This window comes from Eucalyptus grandis, chromosome 8 (genome assembly GCF_016545825.1).
Source record: "Eucalyptus grandis isolate ANBG69807.140 chromosome 8, ASM1654582v1, whole genome shotgun sequence".
In the NCBI taxonomy this organism is placed as follows: Eukaryota; Viridiplantae; Streptophyta; class Magnoliopsida; order Myrtales; family Myrtaceae; genus Eucalyptus; species Eucalyptus grandis.
Window position 1 is genome coordinate 55,126,394 of NC_052619.1, and position 21,259 is coordinate 55,147,652.

The window sequence follows — 21,259 nt, forward strand, 5'->3', positions numbered from 1 at the left end:
CCCATGCATGTTTTAGCAAAACAGAGCTTCTCGACGTGGGATTGCCATTTATTCTTCTTCTTCCTCCTCCTCCTCATGAAATAGACATTGGTACCAATTTTTTTGAAAATCCTACCAAAGAAAAATCATTTTACTAACGTTTCTTTTTGCAATTTCTTTTTCAAGAATAGAATAAAAGAATCTTGTGCATTTCGGTCCCGAGTGGATGCATCCCATTTTCCCTTCTCCGACTCAGGAGATGCCTCCGAGATAGATACATTGCAAGAAAAAGCCCCATTAACATTGATAATAATTGCACCGGAAAAAGTTATTACCGACACCTTTTTGTCCTTAAGATCTCACTTTATAGATGCAACTTGCAATTGCATATTCGTACTTCTATAGCTCTTCTTCTAGATGTTCAAATAATAATAATAATAAAAAGAAATCTTTTGATTTTTAATAACGGCAGGTTTAAGTTTTATTATGGTGATAAGCAAGTTAATTAATAGTGTGTTTAATCTTACCATTCCATTTTTTATCATGTTAAGATCATATATGACTCTAATTGGTTCATGAATGAAAAATCCAAATTCAAACATAAGTTACCACTTCATTATTCCTCAGAAGTTCAATAAAAATTTCAAGAAATCGCACTAAACTCTTTAATTGAACATAAGAGTAGGAAATAAAAATTATCATTCATTTGAGTCTAGAGAACACAAGTTTTTCCATGAAAATAAGACTGATAGTATGCATAAAACTATGGGTTTTATCTCATAAACATTGTCGACATGCAAGTAATCTTGCTTAAAGATAAAAACTGCGTATGTATTATATATTACTTAAACTTTTTTCTCGTGGGTGCTAGTGATTATGTGTAATCTCAAGTTACATTGTATCTCTAATTGATTAAGTCGACGGATAGAGTATCAACTTAAGATAATAATGTTAAATTATGACTGCATAGGAGAAACCATGGATTATATATATAGCCTCATATCACTCATGACTTTGTCCTTCCTTGTAATGTAAAGTATATATGAAGCACACAGTTATTTCTTTATGTTAACTAGGATTATTAATCTAAGTATATATATATATTATATATATATATATATATATGTATGTATATATATGTATATATAACCATAGATATAATCAATCAAAGATATCGGACAAAAAGAGACTACCCATAACCTCAGACCCTGAGATAGAATCGATGCACAAATTAAAGGCTGGAAAACTATTGCGCCCTTCAAAATTAGTGCAATGATAATAAAAAAAAAAAAAAAATTTGAAATGACAGTAATGAAAGACGATGTAAAGCGAGCAACATGACGATAACAAAAAATGGTAAAGCCGTACAAAGGACACGCCCCTAGCTTTTTCCGTAAGAAGAGAATCGTCATCGTGCAAGAACTTTATCTCTATTCGCAGCGTGAAAATCGTTGTCAAAAATGATCATGCGATATTTGGCAAAATCTAGGACATTCTCATTCTCCTTCATCTATCAACCCCTTTTTTCCCCTAGCCAAGCCGAGCCAATCCAAATCCTTTAACCCCCCTCGAACCCAGTATAAATAAGCTCCCAATCATCAACGAGAACTCATCAAAACTCATCCACCATCTCTCACAAGCTCAAGCATTTGCTCTCTCTCCCTCCCCCCCTTCGTTTTCCTTCACATTTGCAGCCTCGCATTTCGAATTCTCCTTCACATTTCGCCTTCTGTTGTCGAGATAGTGAGGACTATCAATCTCGAGTCGTTCGGTGCATTTGAGCATCACTTAGCTTGTGCCTTTTCCCCAATGGATAGAATCAACAGAATGGTGCTGGAGAGGCCGGTGGTGATCTTCAGCCGGAGCTCCTGCTGCATGTGCCACACCATCAAGATGCTTTTCCGCGAGTTCGGTGTCAACCCAGTGGTTCACGAGCTGGACGAGATCCCCAGGGGGCGGGAGATAGAGCAGGCCCTCTCCAGGCTGGGCCGCAGCCCTGCCGTGCCGGCTGTGTTCATCGGCGGGGAGCTGGTGGGGGGGACCAACGAGGTCATGAGTCTCCACCTCAACCGGTCCCTGATCCCAAGGCTGATACAGGCCGGAGCCATGTGGGTCTGATCAACTTAACCACCTGCCGCCCGCAGGCTATCAATAAGTGCAATTTCGAGCCACACGAGTTTTGAGGACCACTAGTTGTTCTACTAGCTGGTTTCGCGACCCTTTTTATCTTCGCTATGTACTAACTTCCATATGATCTTATGATCTTATCCTAATTAAATCACCTGTGAGCTTACGTTTTGCTGTAACGAGTTCTCTTTAGCCAATAAAATCGAGTTTAAAGTTACTTTATGGATGACTATATAAGTCTCCCTAGCGAGATGATGTAATGTGTATTCGTGGCCAAAAAGAAAGTATCTATAAAGAGATATGTTTGCATTTGGCGTGTCCAATTAAGAAAGTCCACATCGATGGAAGACGAGAGCTGTCCCAATTCATAAATAGGCGTGAAAAGAATCGGTGCTGTCGGGTCGAGTCGCATTGCTCCTTGTCCCTCTGTCTGTATCCCAACCGAGCTCTAGCTAGCTCGATAACATTGGTGGGTTTTCCAATGGCATCAAACGCTGACTCGTGCTTGGAAACGGAGAGGCGGACGTTGCAGCGGCGGCGGTGGTGGCGATGGCTTTTGTGGTAGGGGCAGTGCGGCTGGAACAGCGGCTTCGATGTCGACTGTGGTGACCGGTAAAGTCACAGGGGCGACCATGGATATGAGAGAGAAAGGGGAGGATGTATTGGGTTACGATTCTGGTTTAGGGTTTATTTGGTTTGTCTAGGAGCATCTGCTCGGCTGCAGCATCACCTCACCGAGCGACCTCCTTAATATTTTGCGGTACATAAATTGGATTATGCCTAATGATTGAATCGTGGAACCAAAGTACAATGAAAAAAAAGGTATCGTCATTCCGTGCCATTTTGACCTTGCCAATTTTGCATTGACATTGTTATGGAGTGCTCTAGCAAAACCATTAGTGCCGATGGTCCTAGCCTGAAAACCTTTTCACTCGTGCCATCCTCGTTCGCAAGCAGTACATCAGTCGGCTCGAGCTAGCCATATTCCGATGCCGAGGGAATGCAAGGATAAGTTCCTTCGCTGAGTATTCTGTTCGTAAGCAAGCAATAGATTCGGATTGTTTGTCAACAAACGTTTTGTCTACTCGACCGTACTGATGAACAACAAAACTGCAGGAGTAGTGTACAAGATTAGGACGGCTCAAGATAAAAAAGAAAAGGTCTTGAATAAAGTTAAAACCCCCTAAAAGAAGCTTTGTCTAAGCCGTTCATCCTGAATTCGAAGTGGCGCCACTTCAAAAACACAAGCAAAACGAGAACGAACCCTTGTTTAAAACGAGAAAAATCCATGTGTTTAAAGAAAATGACCCCTACACGACTTGGACTCGTGCACGATCTGAGCGATCGAGGGACCGACTCGTCTTCATCAAAGACTGATCACGGCACTTATCCATCGTTATGCCATTATACTCACCGGGTCTATTCAATGAGAAATGTCTCGATCGACCAAATATTATACATACTTTCATCAGAGAAAGATATAAATAGAATTGCGACATCCCCGTCCTCATGTATTGATCTTACTTAGTGGTGTTTAATCTAACATTCCCTTCAAAACTCGTGTTTACTTAGAGCACTCACAAGGATCCAATCTAGTCCCATCAAAATGGGTCCGAGGCTCACCATGTGAGTTAGTTATATTCAATTAATGGATCATAAATAAGTTTGGAATGGCAACGCCTAAAATAAAAATGGGTGTGGAATGAGTTCATAATTTATCAGACCCAACCCATTTTTTATAACTCTTTTTCACTCTTCCTTGATCTCGTGCTCACTCATTTAGTGCTTTCACCCGAGTTTGCATACAAGTTTTCATAAATTGTGCTAAATATATAAGTGTTTTAGTAATATGAATCAAGTCGAGTATGTATCATTAGATTTGTATTTATTGACACCCAACATTGATCGTGTCATCACGTGCTAGTGACAAGGGAAAATGTAATAAAAACAGGTTGCAATCACGTACATATCATGTGAGTAGTAATTGATATATGCGATGAGCACAAGGATAACTACCTAATGATTGATGACAATATAAGAAGATGCCACATGTTCACTTGTTAAAACTATAACAACGGACGGACAGTTGATGGTCATCCAAATAGATTCTGGTGGCAATTTTATCAATTAGAACACTTTAGACATTACCTAAGACATTGAGATAGTAGCTACTAAAGGTGTGCATTATGAAAGAGCAATTGCTAATTGAAGACCCAACCATGGAAAAGTCATCGATAGCCATTTAACCCCAGAGCATGATCGAGATGGTTATGTGAGAAAAGTGAGTTGCAAGAAAAAAGTAGCATGGACAAAGCCAAAAGTGGTTACTAAAGGATACACGACAGCCAAGTGGTTACTAAGTTTCATTATAAATACCACCAATCATTTGGCAAAAAACCTCTTGACAAATTAATCAAAATATTATTATTTTATCTTTATATTTTCTAGTATGAATTTCTTTAGCTGTAGAATTCAAATTTCCATAGTCGATTAGGTTCCAACGTGTGTCTATATTATCGTGCATAATTGTTGATTAAATTTCAATATTGTATCTTACTATCCTAGTGCATTGTCATTGATTAAATTCCAATGTTGTATCTCATTATCTTGATACATTGTCGTTGATTAAATTCCGGTATTGTGTTCTACCATCCTCTATTTGTGTCATTGATTGAATTCCGATATAGTTTTTGTCCAATTTCGTAACTTGTGAGCTTGTTGTTAATAAATTCCAACTTAGCCCAATATTGTACAGTATCGTTTGCGTCAAAGAACTTAAATTTAATGTTGCATGAGATAACCTCTGTCCGAAGTCAGTACATGATTCTTGTCCCCTTCAAAAACCAATAAGCAACTATTGGTGAAAGATATTTTATTACAGGAGTAATTCCGACGAAATAGTATTCCATGAAAATTTGTCAATTTGAATCGAATTATTTTTTACGTGATACACTAGTCCATCCAATCCAATTCAATCAAAATCACAACTAGAAAGCAAAACCAAAGCACATATTCAAGAACGGAAGTAAAAGAAGATAAAATTGGGGACCTCATGACATCTATCTCCTTTTTCAATTTGGACAACTGTTTTTTGTGACGGTAGGTGCACAAAACTGCCGAAAATTCTCTGGCTTCACTTGATAGGAAAAAAAATAAGGAAAAAAAAAGACAAAAAATTAATATATAAAAGCTCTAATATTAATTGTTACAAATAAAAATAGATTGACTCTATATAAGTGTTTGAATAAATCGGTATTGTAATTTTTAAGGAAGAAAACTATGTTGTCCCACGCATGTTTTGGCAAAACTGAGCTTCAGGACGTGGGATTGCCATCTATTTTTCTTCCTCCTCCTCTTTCTCATGAAATAGATATCGGTACCAAATTTTTTGAAAATCCCACCAAAGAAAAATCATTTCACTAGCGTTTCTTTTTGCAATTTCTTTTTCAAGAATAGAATAAAAGAGTCTTGTGCATTTCGGTCCCGAGTGGATGAATCCCATTTTCCCTTCTCCGACTCAGGAGATGCCACCGAGACAGATACATCGCAAGAAAAAGCCCTATTAACATTGATAATAATTGCACCGGAAAAAGACTTATTACCGACACCTTTTTGTCCTTAAGATCTCACTTTATAGATGCAACTTGCAATTGCATATTCGTACTTCTATAGTTCTTCTTCTAGATGTTCAAATAATAATAATAATAATAAAATAATAATAATAATAATAATAATAGAAAGAAATCTTTTGATTTTTAATAATGTCGGGTTTAAGTTTTATTATGGTGATAAGCAAGTTAATTAATAGTGTGTTCAATCTTACCATTCCATTTTTTATCATGTTAAGATCATATATGACTCTAATTGGTTCGTGAATGAAAAATCCAAATTCAAACATAAGTTACCACTTCATTATTCCTTAGAAGTTCAATAAAAATTTCAAGAAATCACACTAAACTCTATAATTGAACATAAGAGTAGGAAATAAAAATTATCATTCATTTGAGTCTAGAGAACACAAGTTTTTCCATGAAAATAAGACTGATAGTATGCATAAAACTATGGGTTTTATCTCATAAACATTGTCGACATGCAAGTAATCTTGCTTAAAGATAAAAACTGTGTATGTATTATATATTACTTAAACTTTTTCTCATGGGTGCTAGTGATTATGTGTAATCTCAGGTTACATTGTATCTCTAATTGATTAAGTCTACGGATAGATGTATCAACTTAAGATAATAATGTTAAATTATAACTGCATAGGAGAAACCATGGATTTATGTAGCCTCATATCACTCGTGACTTTGTCTTTCCTTGTAATGTAAAGTATATGAAGCACACACTTATTTCTCTATGTTAACTAGGATTATTAATCTAAGTATATATATATATATGTATATATAACCATAGTTATAATCAATCAAAGATGTCGGACAAAAAGAGACTACCCATAACCTCAGACCCCGAGATAGAATCGATGCACAAATTAAAGGCTGGAAAACTTTTCCGCCCTTCAAAGTTAGTGCAATGATAATATAATAAAAAAAAAATTGAAATGACAGTGATGAAAGACAATGTGAAGCGAACAACATGACGAAAAAAAAAAGGGTAAGCCGTATAAAGGACACGCCCCTAGCTTTTCCGTAAGAAGAGAATCGTCATCGTGCAAGAACTTACTTTATCTCTATTCGCAGCATGAAAATCGTTGTCAAAAATGATCATGCGATATATGGCAAAATCTAGGACATTCTCATTCTCCTTCAACTATCGACCCCTTTTTTCCCCTAGCCAAGCCGAGCCAATCCAAATCCTTTAACCCCCCTCGAACCCAGTATAAATAAGCTCCCAATCATCAACGAGAACTCATCAAAACTCATCCATCATCTCTCACAAGCTCAAGCATTTGCTCTCTCTCTCTCTCTCTCTCCCCCCCTTCGTTTTCCTTTAGATTTGCAACCTCGCATTTCGAATTCTCCTTCACATTTCGCCTTCTGTTGTCGAGATAGTGAGGACTATCAATCTCGAGTCGTTCGGTGCATTTGAGCATCACTTAGCTTGTGCCTTTTCCCCAATGGATAGAATCAACAGAATGGTGCTGGAGAGGCCGGTGGTGATCTTCAGCCGGAGCTCCTGCTGCATGTGCCACACCGTCAAGATGCTCTTCCGCGAGTTCGGGGTCAACCCGGTGGTTCACGAGCTGGACGAGATCCCCAGGGGGCAGGAGATAGAGCAGGCCCTCTCCAGGCTGGGTCGCAGCCCTACCGTGCCCGCTGTGTTCATCGGCGGTGAGCTGGTGGGGGGGATCAACGAGGTCACGAGTCTCCACCTCAACCGGTCCTTAACCACCTGCCGCACGCAGGCTAACAATAAGCGCGATTTCGAGCCACAAGAGTTTTGAGGACCACTAGTTGTTCTACTAGCTGGTTTTGCGACCCTTTTTATCTTCGCTATGTACTAACTTCCATATGATCTTATCCTAATTAAATCACCTGTGAGCTCATGTTTTGCTGTAACGAGTTCTCTTTAGCCAATAAAATCGAGTTTAAAGTTACTTTATGGATGACTATTTAAGTCTCCCTAGCGAGATGATGTAATGTGTATTCGTGGCCAAAAAGAAAGAATCCATAAAGAGATATGTTTGCATTTGGCGTGTCTAATTAAGAAAGTCCACATCGATGGAAGACGAGAGATGTCCCAATTCATAAATAGGCGTGAAAAGAATCGGTGCTGTCGAGTCGAGTCGCGTTGCTCCTCGCCCCTCTGTCTGTAACCCAACCGAACTCTAGCTAGCTCGATAACATTGGTGGGTTTTCCAATGGCATCAAACGCTGACTCGTGCTTAGATACGGAGAGGAGGACGTTGCAGCGGCGGCGGCGGCGGCGATGGCTTTTGTGGCAGGGGCAGTGCGGCTGGAACAGCGGCTTCGTATCGACTGTGGTGACTGGTAAAGTCACAGGGGCGACCATGGATATGAGAGAGAAAGGGGAGGATGTATTGGGTTACGATTCTGGTTTAGGGTTTATTTGGTTTGTCTAGGAGCATCTGCTCAGCTGCAGCATCACCTCACCGAGCGACCTCCTTAATATTTTGCGGTACATAAATTGGATTATGCCTAATGATTGAATCATGGAACCAAAGTGCAGTGAAAAAAAAGGTATTGTCATTCCGTGCCATTTTGACCTTGCCAATTTTGGATTGACATTGTTATCGAGTGCTCTAGCAAAACCATTTGCGCCGATGGTCCCGGCCTGAAAACCTTTTCACTCATGCCATCCTCGTTCGCAAGCAGTACATCAGTCGGCTCGAGCAAGCCATATTCCGATGCCGAGGGAATGCGAGGATAAGTTCCTCCGCTGAGTATTCTGTTCGTAAGCAAGCAATAGATTCGGATTGTTTATCAACAAACGTTTTGTCTACTCGACCGTACCGATGAACAAAAAAACTGCAGGAGTAGTGTACAAGATTAGGACAGCTCAAGATAAAAAAGAAAAGGTCTTGAATAAAGTTAAAACCCCCTAAAAGAATCTTTGTCTAAGCCGTTCATCCTGAATTCGAAGTGGCGCCACTTCAAAAACACAAGCAAAACGAGAACGAACCCTTGTTTAAAACGAGAAAAATCCATGTGTTTAAAGAAAATGACCCCTACACAGCTTGGACTCGTGCACGATCTGAGCGATCGAGGGCCGACTCGTCTTGATCAAAGACTGATCACGGCACTTATCCATCGTTATGCCATTATAATCACCGGGTCTATTCAATAAGAAATGTCTCGATCGTCCAAATATTATCCATACGTTCATCAGAGAAAGATACAAATAGAATTGCGACATTCCCATCCCCACATATTGATCTTACTTAGTGGTGTTTAACCTAGCATTCCCTTCTAAATGGTTTGAACTCATATGTTTACTCAGAGCACTCACAAAGGTCCAATCTAGTCTCATCAAAATGGGTCTGGGGCTCAATATACGAGTTAGTTATATTTAATTAAGGGTCAATACCTGAAAAATCTTAAACTGGTACATCTATGATAAATTTATCAAAAACTATTTTTTTTTACTACGAAAACTCCAAATTGGTATATTTGTGACAAATTTACCTTAACTGACCATAAAAAACCATAAACCGATACATTTATGACAAATTTACCTCAAACTAATTTATTCGACCACAAAAAACCCAAAACTAGTAAATTTGTAACAAATATACTTTTCCACTAAATTTGATTAATATCACAAAAATTGTAAATTGTGACAAGTGAAGCGTAAAATCCCAAATTGGTATACGGTCAATTGTTACGTGTCATTTAACTTAATAATTTGACAGTAAAATTTAACGAAAACTAACATAAGGTAAATTTATCACAAGTGTACCAGTTTTGGGTAAATTTATCAAATGTATACCAGTTTGAGGATTTTGGTAGTCAAAAAAATAATTTGGGTAAATTTGTCACAAATGTACTAATTTGGGGTTTTTCATGGTATTAACCCTTTAATTAATTGATCATAAATGAATTTGGAACGGCATGACCTAAAATAAAAGGTGTGGAATGAATTCATAATTTATCAGACCCAACTTATCTTATAACTCTTTCCCGCCCTCACTTGGTCTCATGCTCACTCATTTGGTGCTCTCACCCTAGTTTGCATACAAGTTTTCCTAAATTGTGTTAAGTATGTAAGTGTTTTAGTAATATAGGTCGGATATATCGTTAGATTTGTATTTATTGACACCCAAAATTGATAATGTCATCATGTGCTAGTGATAAAGGGGAACATGTAATGAAAATAGGTTGCAATCACATACATATCACATGAGTAGTAATTGATATATGTAACGAGCACAAGGATAACTGCCAAGTGATTGATGGCAATATAAGAAGATGCCACATGTCTAGTTGTTAAAATTACGATAATGGACAATTGGTGGTCACCCGAATAAGTTCTGGTGGCAAATTTTTCAATAAGAACATTTTAAACGTTACCTAAGACGCCAGGATAGTAGGCATTAAAGGTGTGCATTATGAAAGAGCAGTTGTTATTTGAAGACCCGACCATGGAATAGTCATCGATAGCCATATAACCCCTGGAGCATGATCAAGATGGTTATATGAGAAATGGTGAAGCGAGTTGCGAGAAAAAAGTAACATGGACAAAGCTAAAAGCAATTGCTAAAGGATACGCGACGGCAAAGCGGTTACCAAGTTTCATTATAAAAACCACCAATCATTCAACAAAAAACCTCCTGACAAATTAATCAAAACGCTATTCTTTTATCTTTATACTTTCTAGTATGACACTTTGATTTCTTTGGCTGTAGAATTCAAATTTCCTTAGTCGATTAGGTTCCAATGTTTCTATATTATAGTGCATATTGTTGATTAAATTTCAGTATTGTATCTTACTATCTTAGTACATTGTTTTTGATTAAATTCCAACATTGTATCTCATTATCTTGATACATTATTGTCAATTAAATTTCAGTATTGTGTTTTGCTATTTTCTACTTGCATTGTCGATTGAATTCCGGCGTAGTTCATATCCGATTTTGTAACCCGTGAGCCTTGTTGTTAATAAATTCCAACTTATCCCAAAATTGTACAGGATTATTTGCATCAAAGAACTTAAATTTAATATTATATGAGATATCTATTCAAAGTCAGCACATAATTATTGTCCCCTTTAAAATCTACTGAGAAACTTTTGGTAAAAATATTTCGTTACAGGAGTAATTTCGGTGAAATAGTATTGCATAAATGAATTGAACTATTTTTCACGTGATACACTTTTTCAATCCAATTCAATTCAATCCAAATCACGGTAGAAAACAAAAAAGCCCAAACTGGAGTGGGGAGGGGAGGCGCGCGTGCATCGCACCGTCTGTGGAAGCGCGTGGCGGAGAGGAAGGGGAAGGGGGGCCGATCCTGATGAGACCCGGGGACCCACTCGCCCCCCAACGCAAGTCCCATAATAATAAAAAAAGGTGGGAACCCGTAAAAAGACAAAAGAGCCCCAAAAGGCAGCAGGCAGCGCCCGAGCCTGGCCCCGCCGAAACCGCCCGAATTTAATGCAAATCTTGTCGGGACCCTCCGTCCTCCGCCTCGCCTCTTCCGTCCTCGTCCTGCCTGGGGCACAGTGCTGTACCCGACCCATCCCCCCATCTCTCATTCAACGGTCACATTTCGCCGCCTTTTAAGTCGAGGTGGACCCCGCCGCCTCCCACGGATGAAACAGGGGGAAAAAAGATGTCGGTAATATCAGGTCAAGCTCATGTGAAAAGTGTAGTAATCACAACTGAATTATCTTACATTTTCCCCCCCTTTCCTAATTTACCGGAATAGTTACTTTGAATAAATTTTATTTTTGTCTCTTCTGCTCTAATCCTTGACTCATCCTAAGACTTTTAATCTATCTCCAGTCAAATTCCACATATAAAACTAAAATGTTTTCATTCTCAGCCCCACTGATAAAATGGGAAATCAAACTCCCTTCCTTTCCTTTATTTGTGTAGGAATGGTGGCCATTAAGGTTTATTTTGAATAAAAGGTTCGAGTGCACTTTTAGCCCTTTTGACTCACATTGGTGTGCCATTATCCTCTCATCAACGACTGATTTTTTAGTCTAGTCATTAAACATATTTGATAAATTTAATCAGCTCTTCTTTGCACTGACGATGCTTTTGTTCCACAAAATATAAATGATTCAGAATACATTTCTTAAAAATAGTTGTTTGTATGGATTATCAAATGGATGAACAAGAAAATTCTTTAATTATTCATAAAAATGTTTTGAAATAAATTATTATTAATGATAAAATTTTTTTTCTTCGATTAGTTATTTCAAACAATACAAACATATACTTTTACGAATTTTGTAGGATTTGCACACTCTACTTCCATCCTAACTGGATCGCCGTTGTAGCTCAAGGGTCCTGAAATTGGGGGAGTACCACGATCATACAAAAAAATAGGAGCACGAAGGCCACAATTTTTTTGATTAAATTTAAACTAATCATGATGGCCCATTAATTTTGAAATATTTATAATATTAGGTCCATCGAGCTCAAATCTTATTAGGATATAATGAGTTTCAAGTTTTCAATAGTGGGATGATTTTGAGATCGATTTAGTCTTGTAAAATACAGGATCTCGCGATTGGAAAAATTTGTTATCCAAACTTGATATAAATAAAAGGTTTCCATGTCCATATTCGTTGCTCACTTTTTAAGGGCCTATTTGGCAATGTTCCCGTTCTTTTATTTTTCTCTAGATAAAAAAGAATATAAATTCGTTTAATAGTATCAATTAATTTTCTATTCCCCGAATTGAAAAAAAGTGACTGGGAAATAGATTTGAAACGGAAATAAAAAATAGAAAAAGTAATTTTTTTTTATTTCCATGAACAATTTCTACAAATATGTTATTTTTTCTTTTTATCCTCCTTGGCCTTGACTAACCCCTTGGCTAGCGGCCCATTGCCGGCGGTGATTGGCGGTCGACCACTACTGCTAGTCGACCATCGATCACTACTGCAAACCGCTATTAATTGGCTATTGTTGATTGGGCATGGTTGACCAATTGCTGACGGTTGCGATTGAGTGCGATCAATTAGCGGTGGGAGCGATAGGGGGCAAGGGGGGACAAATAAGAAAAGAAAAATCTTAAAAAATTTTAAAAAATTTATGTTACAAATTTTTTATGAATTATATCAAACTCATTCTTATTCTTTTTCCATTTCAAGAATATAAATTTTATATAGTTACAAAATGCGTTATTTTATTGAAAATTATTTTGGATAATAGAAAAAAAAAAAACTATTTTGAAAATAAATTAATTTTCGAAATAGAAGCGTTATCAAACATATTCTAAGTATACACAACATAATTTGAATTGATCTAAAAACCTCTTAAAAAAAAAAAGAAAAGAAAGAAAAAGCTCGAAGCCAATCATTGCATTTTAAAATTCATAAAACCGAAGCAGAGCTTAAAAACTCGAAAAGTAATTGAGGGAGTCTTCTCATAATTACCCTTTCGCCCTTTTGCCTTTCTTCTGAAATAATGCTCGTGTAAGTACGAACTTCGACAGTTTTTAATTTATTAAAAACAATAATTTGTACGAAATTATAAAAAAATTAAATAATAAATTATTATAAAATCAATTCCTACGAAATTTTTACTCACAGTAATCTATTATTTTAATAATAGCGAGAAAGCGTAGCGAAGTTTTTTTTAATTTAATAATAAAATAAGAAACGAAAAGCAGAAAACGCCAAAACCAGTGTTAGCAACGAAGGGGACGACGATCCGTCATCTCCTGTCCGTTGCTTCTACTCTCCCAGCTCACTCACGCACCTCGACTCTCTCACCAGTCGCCACTACCATCACCACCACCGAGGCCTGCCCCATTGTCGCCGCCGCCGCCGCTCGCCGCTCGCCGAGCTCCGTCGCCGCCGTCGGCCGTACGGTGCGCGAACGCACGAGCGGATCGCTGGATCCTGGCTCGCGTCCTCCTTCGCCGCTCGCTCGTTCTCTGAGGGAGTGACCTCGCCGTCGCGCGACGACGACGAAGGTTTCCGAAGAGGTAGCTCGCGTCTTCCACCGGTCCGAGAGAGCGTTGGTTTCCGGCCGGGGTGGGGGGGATTCGTCGTGCCGACGCTGGTCTAGGTTCGAGCTTCGAGCTTCGAGCTTCGAGCTTCTGGAGTGGGTGGATGTGTCGGTGGTGCCGAGATTCGGTTTAGAGGTCCTCGCGGTTCGAGCTCTTGAGGAGGAGGAGGAAAAGATGTTCGGAATCTCGCGCCGGAGGATGAAGATCGGGAGGTAATGCGCGTCGTACGGACGTTGCTTTCCGTTTTCTCGTGCTTTCGCGGTTGTTGTGCGTCGCTGTTTCGATTTTGCTTTGGCAGTTGGAAGTTTTTGCTTACTGTGGAAAACTCGTCGGTAGTTTTCTGCGAGAAGGTTTGAGTTAGTTGCGAACGTCGGTCGGTATGATTAACTTCATTCATTTGTGATTGCATTAGGAAGTAACTTGAAGTAGATGTAATCCTGATCCTGTTCGATGAGGTTATCTTCTTATGTGTGGTAAAAACTTTGGAAGAGAGACTATACCTTTGGGTTGCCCGAGAGCATGTATATGGAGTGTAGACTAGAAGAAACTGGAAGTAGAAATTACTTGTTGCATGAGGTCGGTTATGCTCGCTCGCAATGTCATAACCATGTTGTTACAGGGTCAAGAAGGTGCAGCTTTCGGACGCGACGCAGGGTACTAGGAGTCCTATGAGGCAAATAAAACGCGGAAACAATCAAAATGTGAGGTTCCAGCTTGATTTTAGATATGAATTCGTGGGGAAGGCTGCAAGAAACTGAGCTTATTTGCCATTTGCAGAATGAAGGCGCTGTGCCTGCCAGTGATTGTTCCAATGAAAATGATTCGCAGAGTCCTTCCTCTGCCCCTGAAATTAGTAGCTCTGAGAATTGGAAGGTTTTATCTATATCTGGGGAGAAGCCAATGCCTCGTTTCAATGTAAGATCTAACGGAATTTTAACCTTGCCTTTATGGTGCACTTTGTTGACTAAACTTATATCTGCAAACACTGGAGCCAAAATCCATTTATATGTTCCCCTTTTTTATGGACAAGCAGCATGCGGCGACAGTAATTGAGAACAAGATGATAGTGGTAGGTGGTGAATCTGGAAATGGCCTACTAGATGATGTTCAGGTACAAAATTATTTCCTTGAAGATTGCATGATGACTATCATGTCTTCATTGGGTGACGATAACAATATAATTTATGCAACTTTGCCATCTACTAATTATTACAGAGAGCAATAAAGGTTCTGTTTTCCCTGTTCAGGTACTTCGTTTTGACAGATTTTCATGGACTGCAGCTTCTTCGAAACTTTACCTGTCACCAAGCAGTCTCCCTTTAAAAATTCCTGCATGTCGTGGTCACTCTCTGGTATGAGCAGCTTTAATACTACCTGCTATCAATCCCTCTTCTCACTTGTAGTATTGACGCTTCTGTTTTGTGTTTTGTAATTTGAATCAGTTTAATATGATTAGTTTATTTATTGTAAGAATTGCCTTTATTTACTTTATCTGGAAGCTTACAAATAAGATTTGCAAAGAGAAAAACCTTTCTGGTAATAGAAGGATTTTTCAGATTGAACCCTCTCCAATACAGTTTAATACTGGAACTACTGCACAATTAATGGGAGACAGTTGCATGAAATTTCTTGGCTTTTCCCAAGGGGTAATGAATTGACAATTGGAAACTAACCAAGTTCATTATAGTGATAATGGGACTATATCCAAGAAAAAGTTCTTTAAAGGAAGAATCTCTGATAGAATGTCTGAGTAGAAATTGTCCATCGTATTTTGCAATGGGCATGAAAAAGCATGCAAACTGAGAATTAAACAATGGGAAGGAAAAAGTACTTGCAAGTAAATAATTCGGCAGCTTCTGGCTCCTCCAGAAGTCTAAAACATAGCAGTAAGTGAGGATTGCAATTTGATAATGTTTCACAAGGATCTGCCTCAAGGATGGGGAACTAATGAAATTTTAAATTTGTTTACCATTTCTAGGTTTCTTGGGGGAAAAAGGTGCTACTAGTTGGAGGGAAAACTGAACCAGGGACTTATAAATTGTCAGGTAAGATCTTTATTTCACTGATCATGCTCGTGTGCTTTTTCCTTTCTCCACTTGGTGCTGAGTTTACTGCACTGGTCCTTCACAGTGTGGGTGTTCGACACTGAAACAGAGTGCTGGTCTTTGATGGAAGCTAAAGGGGATGTACCGGTACACCTGTTTACTTCAATGAACACTACTTTGGTTAAATTTTGCACACCTTGATGATGATGATGTTGGTGATTTGATTGATCAACTCAGCAACAGCTGAATGCATAGTTCATTGCACTTACTTGTTTCCATTTGTTTTTGAATACATCCTGGAATTAAGCATGTCACCTGCTCGTGTTTGCCTTGATAAGAGCTCACATCTGAGTATAGATGTCATGACATGATCAGAAATCTTAATTAGGTAGCCAAAACTTGTTTTAGTGTTACTTAAAAAGTGTGTCACTATACTTTTGTTTGGATGGCATCTTATTTGCACAAATACATATTTATTGCATAGGGTGTTTAATGCTATCATATGAGCAATACACAAGTGGTTTTTAAAACTATGTTGCCTCGATTAGTATAGTCATTCTGTATATATCGCTTAAGGAAATAGTTACTTGTGTAAATTACCTGACCTTGTAGTCTATTCCGTTCTTTTGTTTTTTGATCTGTCAAAGGGGCCTCAAATATAGTTATGGAGGTCCATGATGATGATATATATATATATATATAATATATATATTTTTTTGATAAAGTCAATTTGTATTGCAGGTTTCTCGTAGCGGTCATTCTGTGGTCAAGGCAAATTCTGTTTTAATCCTCTTTGGGGGTGAAGATGCTAAAAGGAGAAAGCTAAATGATCTACATATGTTTGATCTGAAATCATTGACATGGCTTCCTTTACATTGCACGTAGGTGAAATTCCTTTTTCTGCTGGTCTGTTCATCACATTCTTGTCATAACCCAGATTTCACACATGTGCAGGGGTTCGGGACCATCTCCAAGATCCAATCATGTTGCTACTCTTTATGAAGATAAAAATCTTTTTATTTTTGGAGGATCATCAAAATCGAGAACATTGAATGACTTGTATTCATTAGACTTTGAAACGGTGTGTTAAGTCTTTTGAGTTACTGTTGTCCCAGACTCAATTCATATAAGCATTCTTGTCTTCAAATATTTTTTTTTAAAGTCATGGGCTTTTGGTTGACCTTATTTTCTTTAGATGATTTGGTCAAGAATCAAGATTCGAGGCTTCCATCCGTCACCAAGAGCTGGTAGCTGTGGAGTTCTGTGTGGAACAAAATGGTACATTGCGGGGGGTGGGAGCAGGAAGAAAAGTATGCATCACTGGCTAGAGATACCTTTTTCTCTATGCTAATACTCTTAAACTTCATAAACCATACTGGCTGAGTCATTTAATACGTTTGGACCAGCTAGACTATAACCATTCTGATTAGGCCCAAAAACAATTAGAGTTTACTCTTTCAACTCCACATTACTTTTCTGACCCAAAAAATACAACAAAAAATGAAAGGCTCCACATTGCTTCTCAACGTATTAACTAGAGGATGAGAGAACCTGAGAACTAGCCTTTTGTGACTTGAAGCATCAACCTTTTTTCATATTTTTTTTGTTCATGTTAGTCACATTCTATGAAATTGGTGCTTTTTCTTTTCATTCTAAGCAACTTATGACAACGCTCAGGAAGTGTGGCACTGGGAAACTTTTGAAGATCTCTCTATTCATCAAGCATGCATCAGTTTGGTTAAATAATGGATTGGAGAAAGAGACATAAGATTGAAGTTCTCAGTAGTTCTCAGTGGTGTTTCTGAATGTCAACTTATTATCTCTTCTTGCTTATTGACCATGTCTTTAACAAATTTCCCCAGGACATTTAGAAACAGTGATCTTTGATGTGTTAAAAATGGAGTGGTCTGTAGCTGTTGCATCACCCCCATCTTCCATTGCCACCAACAAGGTGATATATATGTTTCCTTTTCTTGTTTCTTCAACTAAGATTTGTGCTGAAGGATATTCCTGAATTATTTTTCTTCTTTCTCAACTCTTATCTAATTGTACCCCTTCAATGCTGGGAGATATCACTGTATATTGGCAGTGCCATGCCGACATATGATAATTCCAAGTACTCTTTTCATACTTCACAGAGCACAGAACAAATACAGCATGCTGTTTGTTTTGCGATAACATATCTAGCCTGTGGCATGAGTGACCTTTTTTTTTCATTGACATTGCCTGTTCCTGTTATTTACAATATTTATAACTTCCAGGGGTTCAGCCTTGTGCTTGTACGACACAAGGAAAAAGATTTTCTTGTGGCTTTTGGGGGGACCAAGAAAGAGCCATCAAATCAGGTTAGGATAATTTTAAATCCTTTTGGAACCAACAATTCTTCCACTGATTTCTGTGTGTTTTTTCACTTGCTTTCTGTTAGTGGTGGGCTTCTTTTGATTTCTGAACTTCTTTGTCAGGTTGAGGTACTAGATGTGGATAAGAATGAGAGTCCAATAGACCAAAGACCTGTTGCCAAGAAGGCTGCTGGAGCACTGTTTGGGAGACGTTCATCTTCTAAAGGTCTGGCTACTCAACTAAGCAATGGTTCTTCACAGCGTTCAGTTGATTCAGTTGCTCGACAAAATCTAGCAACTTCCATAGAGCAACATGGTTCAGGCAGGAAATCATTGTCGGAGTCCACACTCATTGATTTAAATCCATCTTCTGGCAATGTCTCACTTCGGAAACAGTTTAGTAATGAAGAAGAATATAGCAGGACTCAAAAGGTGGCTAAGCATCTTGAAGATGAAGGTTCATCGTTACAGGTCAGTGGCAATACCGCTGGAATGCTTAAGTTGAAAGTGTTGCATTCTTGCTTATTACTCGTGCTTACATTGAACGGAAAGCCTTTATCTTTTGGTTAATTGTTGTTATTATTTCACATTGCAGTTTTTGCAACTCAAAACCTAGATTTATCAAGCCATGCTTGTGAAATCATACCATCTCCACTCTAACAAAACAGCACCCATAACACCCTTAATCACAAGAAGGATGGATAAGGGAAGGAGAAAATGAATCACTAGTTTGTAAAAACAGAAGCTTGGGAAGTCTTCCCATTTCAGCCAACTCTTGTATTTTGATATCTTATTAATCTTTGGGAAGATGAACCAAAGTGGTCAAGTCAGCACATGAAAGGGAAAGCCTTACACAGTGTCTTCTATAATTTGCTTGGAAAGTGTACATCTACTATATATGAAGGATATGGTGCAATGTTGCTCAATAGAGGGTGCTTCTCATCCATTGTCATGTTTTCAAAGTATTTATTGCACTAAGTGAGATATGGGGGTCCATATAAGTGTTCTAAACAGGCTTCTGGGATTAATCCCCTGGCAATGTTTGTTGTGTATCTTTTTCCTCTTCTTTATTTTTAATCTTTAAGTGAAAAAACTCACAGAAAGGAGTGGAACTAGGTCTAATCATGCAGACTGCAGAAGTATTGTTTGCTGATGATTTCTTGTCAATATTGAGGAAGTATGTCATCAATTGTATCCGAACAGTTGCGTTGCTTTCTTTAAGTGGTTCAGTTACTTTAGAGTTTGAATTTGACTAATAATGAGAGAATGATTGTGTTTGATTTCAGGCAACAGAATGTAAAAGCATTGGGGAAGAGACGGCTTTGACATTTGAAGATGAAAACCTGAGTCCCCGCATCAATGGAAATGATAGCCTTCCTGTTAACAATGATGATTTAGCATATGCGGAAACTAATTGTAAAGTTGGAGCACCTCCCTCTACTTCAAGCATATGCCAGTTATACAAAACAAAAATAGACTCCCTTATCAGAAAAAATGGAATACTGGAAGGACAGTTGGCGGCTGCATTAGCAAACCAAGAAGCTACTGAGAAAAGCTTCTCATCCATTCTCAAGTCCAAACAGGAGGTGGATAAGAAATTGGCTGACACTATGAAGGAGATGGAGGTGCTGAAGGAAAAGCTGGCTGATCTAGAGGTTACTCAGGAAGAAGCAAACAGTTTGAATAATATTGTCCACTCTGACAACGTTAGGCTTGAACATGATGTAGCCTTTCTCAAGGCCGTTTTGGATGACACTCAAAAGGTGCGCATAAATTGCTTGTCGATTGGGATGTGGTCATCTGTGAAGAATCGCTTCTGATGTCATCTTTGTTGTTTGTTTTAGGAGTTGCACTCGACTAGAGGAGTCCTTGCAGGAGAAAGAGCTAGGACTTTCCAGCTTCAGGTATGGCTCTTATTCGTTTTATAATTTGTATTGATGAGAGTAGTCTTTTTTCACTTCTAGGAATATCATTATGTGGAGGAGGAATTGCTTTCAATGGCTTTGGATTTGTATTTTTTTAAATTAAGAAACAAAGTTGCCTGGTAGAAAAGGTAATATAGCAGATTGAATCCATCATGTCGGGATTATATAACTGCTGATGCCGGCCCCCATAATGGCGGTTTTTCTTTAGTCAATAGTGCACTCATGTTGTGTCTTTGCTCCTCATTTTCCACTCACGATGCAGGTTGAAGTTTTCCATCTCAAGCAGAGGTTGCAATCTATAGAAAATAGGGCACCCACCCCGAGGAAACCTTTCCATGTTTAGCAGCACAGCATCCGTCAGAATAATGAACAAATTTTTCTTGGTGGCATCATAGCGAGCTGAAGAATAACCTTCAGGCCATTCTGTTCTCACTTTGACCGCTGAGTCTCTTGCCTGGTAAGGCAGTGGTGAACGATTATGAACATCTGGCGAAGGACTATGTAAAGACAAATCCTTTGATCTACCTGCCCTTTGTATATATGACTCAACAGTTGTAGTGGCCTTCTAGGTAAGTTGTAATATATCATCAATCAACTCATCTAGTGGGTAATAAGCGTGGATCCGGCTAATTCTAGCGCAGGTGTCAAACTTTGTAATATTCATGTGAAAATGTCGGATTTACCATGAATCGGTTCTTACTCAAAGCAGGTCATGGATTTACTTCACATCAAAGAGTACTTGGACGATCTGATGCATTGGTGCCGTCAGGTGAACACGTGCCCCTTGAGCGGGCAATTTGGTCAGCTATATTAGAGTTCGAAGGCCATTAAACATGGAAAGATCCATGAAGAGATCTCTATTTTCATAAATAAGCAGGCTAAACTAGCAGCAAGTCTTGTAAAAATCCATGAAGAGATCTCTAATTTTAACAAGGTTATTCTTTTGGGTTCCGCATTTGTTTTTCAATTACTTTGCAAACCTCCTTAGATTTAGTTTGGGGTGTTACAGGAAATAAGGAAATTTCCGCTTGAAATGGTTGCTTACTGGAAAAATTAGGAACGAGACCAGCATAACCATTTGAGCAATAGGTAAAGTAACAGAAAATGTACGGGTAAACCTTTTTATTAGAATGCTAAATAGAGAATACCTAACACGCTTTATTACTATGTTCTGTCTTTTCGCAAGTTGCTGATATTTTCACCAAATTATTGACTCAAGATAGGTATTGGTTTACAAA

General features: G+C 38.4%; 3 protein-coding genes across 3 annotated transcripts; all 3 read left to right on the forward strand.

The window, feature by feature from the left end:
• The first annotated feature begins 1,610 nt into the window (after window positions 1-1,610).
• Window positions 1,611-2,332, forward strand: LOC104415092 (monothiol glutaredoxin-S2). Its single transcript, XM_010026333.3, has one exon. It carries the CDS (start codon window positions 1,789-1,791, stop codon window positions 2,095-2,097), a length of 309 nt encoding a protein of 102 aa, XP_010024635.2. The 5' UTR covers window positions 1,611-1,788; the 3' UTR covers window positions 2,098-2,332.
• A 4,705-nt stretch (window positions 2,333-7,037) lies between these two features.
• Window positions 7,038-7,704, forward strand: LOC104415093 (monothiol glutaredoxin-S4). Its single transcript, XM_010026334.3, has one exon. The coding sequence runs from the start codon at window positions 7,181-7,183 to the stop codon at window positions 7,505-7,507; it is 327 nt and encodes a 108-aa protein (XP_010024636.2). The 5' UTR covers window positions 7,038-7,180; the 3' UTR covers window positions 7,508-7,704.
• A 5,702-nt stretch (window positions 7,705-13,406) lies between these two features.
• LOC104415095 (acyl-CoA-binding domain-containing protein 6) lies at window positions 13,407-20,747 on the forward strand. Its single transcript, XM_039300961.1, has 16 exons — window positions 13,407-13,924; window positions 14,332-14,413; window positions 14,490-14,627; window positions 14,746-14,823; window positions 14,960-15,064; window positions 15,691-15,757; window positions 15,843-15,904; window positions 16,499-16,638; window positions 16,712-16,838; window positions 16,953-17,067; window positions 17,620-17,708; window positions 18,019-18,102; window positions 18,220-18,567; window positions 19,383-19,859; window positions 19,941-20,000; window positions 20,284-20,747. The coding sequence occupies exons 1-16, from the start codon at window positions 13,887-13,889 to the stop codon at window positions 20,362-20,364; spliced, it is 2,091 nt and encodes a 696-aa protein (XP_039156895.1). The 5' UTR covers window positions 13,407-13,886; the 3' UTR covers window positions 20,365-20,747.
• Window positions 20,748-21,259: the final 512 nt, after the last annotated feature.